This window comes from Notolabrus celidotus, chromosome 8, assembly GCF_009762535.1.
Source record: "Notolabrus celidotus isolate fNotCel1 chromosome 8, fNotCel1.pri, whole genome shotgun sequence".
NCBI classification, from domain to species: Eukaryota; Metazoa; Chordata; class Actinopteri; order Labriformes; family Labridae; genus Notolabrus; species Notolabrus celidotus.
In genome coordinates this window covers 25,886,400-25,891,976 of record NC_048279.1, presented here as the reverse complement: position 1 = coordinate 25,891,976, position 5,577 = coordinate 25,886,400, and the positions used below count along the sequence as shown (strand labels likewise).

At 40.7% G+C, this 5,577-nt stretch overlaps 1 protein-coding gene across 1 annotated transcript; it reads left to right on the top strand.

The window, feature by feature from the left end:
* The first annotated feature begins 2,499 nt into the window (after positions 1-2,499).
* On the top strand, positions 2,500-5,094 carry LOC117817885 (E3 ubiquitin-protein ligase TRIM21-like). Its single transcript, XM_034690684.1, has 2 exons — positions 2,500-2,613; positions 2,758-5,094. Exon 2 carries the CDS (start codon positions 2,760-2,762, stop codon positions 4,392-4,394), a length of 1,635 nt encoding a protein of 544 aa, XP_034546575.1. The 5' UTR covers positions 2,500-2,613; positions 2,758-2,759; the 3' UTR covers positions 4,395-5,094.
* The last annotated feature ends 483 nt before the right edge of the window (positions 5,095-5,577 follow it).

Genomic DNA, 5,577 nt, shown 5'->3' with positions numbered 1-5,577 from the left:
CACATTGACATGATAAAATAAAACTTGATATATTCCTCCACTCACAGGCTTTTCCTGTTGTGTTACTCAGGTTGGAATTCAATATTTATGATACACTTTGTTTCTTAATGATCCTCCCAAAACTCCTCCACTGCTTGTGTCCCACATTTATCCTTTCCTCCTGAAATGACTTAACACTGAAAATCTTCCCCCTGCTGTCAAATTCTCAGAGACAAACAATAATAAAATAACAAAGAGAGGATGATACTTTACAGGTTCAATTTTAATGATGTAAACTTCCTCAAACTAGATGTGATCTGAATTGACTTGTAACTCAAACTCTGTGTTTCTACTTTACCTGTGAATTGATGATTTGGATGAAAAAGGACAGCCGTACCTGCGCTCTTTTTTCTGATGCTTAAAGCAGCTTTAAGAAAAAAACAAAAGAAGAAGAGAAAAGCTTTTAATCTTGCACACCTTGACAAAGATGGAGTCATCATTGCAAGTGTTTGAGTGTTTCAAAGTGGTCCTATAAAAGACGGAAATCTAAAGCTGAGTGTCTGGGGAACAAAAACACTGCAGGGAGAGTACTCTCATTTGGCAGCCCTCTTCCTCAGGCTGAGGGATGAAGAGAGGAACTCATCTCATGACTAATTATTTATCTTCCCTCCAGAACGGCTGTGTCTGGAGGCTGGAAATAACACAACTCTCCGCTCTGACCAGGCAGTAAACAAAGCAGGATGATAGAGGTGATAGAGGTGAGCGTCCTCTTCCTCCCTCACTACACTGTACCATATGGCTGATGCTCACAGCCCACAGACACTACCTGACATGTGTTGTTTTCTCTCTTTGGTTGTGCTCTTTGTTAAATCAGTTCTTTTAAAAAAGGAGGGATGATACCATGAGGTTGAACTTCAATGTAAGTTACAACAGATTTTTGCCATAATAAATACTTCTTTGAGTGAGTTTGTCTTTGTCTTATAATGGTGCCATTTGTATTTGTATCTTTATGCTGAATCATCCAAACGCTGATAATAATATCTGATGAAGCAGTTTATTATAGTCCAGATTGATAGCGTACAGTTTTAACATGTGGGCTCTAGGGTAGACCAGGCTTAACTCCAGACTTGTACTCCATTTAGAACTGAGCAGACACCTCGCAGGAGGCATTCAATTCCAAAAGAGGGAGATCAGTGTCCTCTAACACTTTGAGCTCCTCTAATCTCTTATTCATGTATTCAAGGTGAGAGGAGAGAGGAGCAGAAACAAGACAGAGCCCAGTGGGTCAGAGAACAGGGATGGGAGGAGAACGCACAGCTTGAAGGATGGAAGGAGTCAGGAGAAGAAGAGGGGAGGAGAAAAAGGCCTGACTCTCTCATCTTCTGATGAACCTATCAGTGGATCCTGCTGAGGAGAAGAAGGGTTCAGGTTATTCAGCTCCACATAGACCAGGATCAAAGGGAATCCCCTTCTGATCCAAAAGTCATTTGAATGTTTAATGGTAGCTGAGTCATTGAGGTGAGTTCTGAATGAGACGTGGCTCGACACTCTGATCATTTCAGATGAGAACGTCACACACAGGAGCTTTTTATTCAAAGTACATGAACAGTAAAGAACATTTATAATTCAACATGCTGAAGTAATATACATCTTGGTGTTATATAATTGAATTTACAAAGGCCCATTCCCTTTACATTATGTCTTGTCCAGTAATGGCTTTGAAGGTTGAACAAGCTTTTCACATTTACACAGATAAGACTTGAGCAAACACTGTTACATATCTGAGGACTGAGGAGCTGAGACATGATACATATGGCATACACTCACCTTAACATACAACGCTTATATCAGGTTTGACTGACATATTGAATTACATCTAATTGAATTGAGTCAGTAACGGGTTAAAAATATATCCATAAGCCAAATTCATCATGCTTTTTTTTTTATTTTTTTTTATTCAATTTATTTGTAAAGGGACCATGTACAATATTTAACATAAATGTCACCATCTGATGCACCCAGTCTGACTTAAATCTCTTGCAAATACAATTTGTCACATATGAACACTGCTGATGCACAGGAACCTACATGCAGCATTATTTCAGCCCTAACAAAGCCCTTCAAATATACAGGGGAGCTATTGTGTTCAAAGCTGTGTTTCCTCTAAGGATGGGTGTATTTATAGTTTATTTATTCAGATGCCATCACTAAGCACTCATTTAGCCTGTTTTGCTGTCTTACAGCTCTCTTTCCATAATACTGTGCATGAAAGAAGTTTCAAAATGTTGTGACTGCATCAACAAGCAGAAACTGACTGCAAAGCATTGCGTAAATAAAGCACACCTGAAAGAAGTCACTGCTCATGTGGCTGTTTAAAGCCTTTGATGAGAAGATTAGGGACACTTTTATTTCTCTAGCTGAGCTCTGAAGGACCAGAAAAAAAAAAAAAGATCAAACATGGGTCACAAGTGCATTGAGCTTGTGAAGGGTTAACTTGCTTCAGTCAGACGAGGAAGTGGGAGGGGACTCACACTGAGCTCAAAGGCTAAACAGGCACAAAATGAAACCAAAAAGAGTGCGAGCACTGTGTCCTTCAACTTCTCTTTTAGAGGTCTAAAGCTACAAAAACAGAAGGTAAAGTTGTCATTTATCATATCTGTGGGCTTGTTTTTAGTGTTTACTGACTGATTTAAGTGGTTTTAAACAAAGACAACCATGAGGCTCGATAAACTCTTAGCCACTCTAATTTTTTTTATTGTTCCACTTTGTGTTTTCTAGACATGGCTCATCGGAGAAGTCTGACAATAGTGGACAATTTCTCTTGCTCCATATGTTTGGATGTCTTCACTGAGCCTGTAGGGATTCCCTGTGGTCACACCTTCTGCAGTGCCTGCATCACAGGCCACTGGGACACCAGTAAACCTGTATTCCACTGTCCACTGTGTAAAAAGGAGTACTTGAAGATACCAGATCTCTGTGTAAACACGGTCATCGCTGATATGGTTGAAAAGGTGAAAAAGGTCAGTCAAGAAGAACCTCATGACACCCCTGATCAAGCAGGAAGTGGATACATGCTCTGTGGTATCTGTACAGAAAAGAAGCAGTTAGCCACCAAGTCTTGCTTAACATGTTTCATGTCTTACTGTAAAGCACATCTGGAGCCTCATCAGAGAGTTTTAACCTTAAAGAAACACAAGCTGATTAACCCTGTCGAGGACCTCGAGAGCAGGATCTGCAAGGAGCATGGTGAGCCTTTAGAGCTGTTTTGCAAGAAGGATTTCCTGCTTCTATGTGAGGCCTGTGTAGACAGTGACCATAAAAAACACAAGGTGGTGAATGTGGAGGTGGAGGCTGAAATGAGGAAGGACCAGCTGGGACTAGAAAAGAAGGACATAGATCAGATGTTCCAGGCGCATCAGCAGAAGCTCCAAGAGATCCAACACTCAGTGGAGGCCAGCAGGAAGAATAAAAAGAAAGCACTGGAATACAGCAACCCTGTAATGACTGAACTGGTGGACTACATCAGGAGAAGCCAAGCTGAGCTTAACGAGGTAATTCAGAGGAAGCAGAAAAAGATTGAAAAAGAGGGGGAGGGCTTCATTAAAGAACTGGAGGAAGAAATGGTCCAAATAAGGCAGAAAAACTCAGAGCTTGATCAGGTCTGTGGCATCGACGACCCCTTTGAATTCCTTGAGCATGCCCTTTCTCTTACTTTCACTCCACCACTGGTTAAGGACTGGTCTGAGGTGACTCTTAACAGTGACCAGTTCACTGTGCAGGAAACCTTGGTGAAGCTGGAGACAACAGTGATGAGAGAGATCAGGCTGCTGTGTGATCCTGACTTGAAGAGAATGCAGCATTATGCTGTGGATCTGACTCTGGATCCTGAGACAGCACACCCTGCCCTCATCATTTCTGAGGACGGGAAAGAGGTCAAGTGTGGAGACAAGAAGAGGAACGTCGGAGACAAGCCAGAGAGGTTCGATCATGTCCTTAACGTCCTTGCCAAAGAGAGTTTCAACTCTGGGAAGTTCTACTTTGAAGTCCAGGTACAAGGGAAAACACAGTGGGATCTAGGAGTGGTAAACGAGTCCATCAACAGGAAGGGTGATATCAGAGTGAGCCCCAAGAGTGGATACTGGACCATTTGGCTGAGAAAAGGAAATGAGTTCACAGCCAATGCTGGGCCTGCGATCAACCTCCATGTGAGGGACACACCTCAAAAGGTGGGGGTGTTTGTTGATTATGAAGAAGCACAAGTTTCTTTCTACGATGTTGACTCCAGGGCTCACATCTTCTCCTTCACTGGATGTAACTTCACTGAGAAACTTTATCCATACTTTGGCCCCTGTGCTATTGAGAGTGGCAAAAAATCAGCCCCACTGATCATCACTCCCGTCAATTGCAGCAGATGAGTTTTGTTTTTTTGTTTTTGTTTTTTTTTGGGGGGGGGGGAGGGGGGGGTCGTTGTAAAAGAAAGGGTGAGGACTCAGGGTTAGTGTGAGTAAGAGTAATGAAACTGCAGTGTGTCATTTTTTTTTCTCTCATCCATCAGTGTCAGCTGATGCTACTATGAGCCACCTGTCGTAAAGACAACCGTTTACAGAGCAGAGGAATGTCAAGGCTGCTTGTTTGCTTTATAGAACCTAGTGTCTTTAATTTTGAATGCTGTATGTATCTATGTCATACACATTTATGCTCAAACCTGACCGTTAGTAAATGTGTCCCTGTTCTCTTTTCTAATTTTTCTTTTTTCTTCTTGAATGTTAATGTGTCATGATAAAATCAGAGCTGAGAGAAACAGTGGACGTTTTGGGACTCAAATCTTGTACTGTATCTACATTAAGTTTTCATAATAAGCAACTTTTTTCCATTGATAATCATGTAAAGTTGTATTTGGAGACTTCAGTTGAGATCTGGGAGATTTCAGAGTTCTATTTTAGCTTTATTGCACAGCTTTTTTCAATGACTAGAGAAGTTTTGTTGTTACAAGAATGCAGCCACAGTATGTGCACTACACTCTTGTTTGGTACATTGCACAAAAAAGATGACTAGTCTCTAGTTTAACTGAACTGTTACTAGTGTGAAAAAAGAATAAAGGTGACTTATAAGGATGATTGTCTCTTTGATATCTTTTTCCAGACCACACATGCTAAACACCTACAGTAACTAAGAAATAAGCCAAAGGATAACTACACCTAACACCGAACACTTCTGCCTCTAAAATATAAACCAAAATTTAAGATTATTCAGAAAGCTTGAGATCCTCACAACATATACTTAGCACTTCGTAGCCACAGTTTGAAATTCATCCAAGTCAGTTATTTCCTGGTGTGAAAAAAAAATATCAAAAGTAATTTTCACAAACAGGGGAATTTGATTTAAATGATCGGACACAATAATTGCACACCATGTCTCATGTGAAAGCCAGTTATCTGCCAAGTGTGGGGACAAAAATGCAGAGGATGTCTCATTAAAAATGTAAGGTGCCTCACACTTAAACACAGATTTATTTGTGTACAATTCAACAAGTAGAAAAACTATGAAAAACACATTTTGATGAGTCTGTTCATTCTATACCAGTGTCGAAGTATTAAC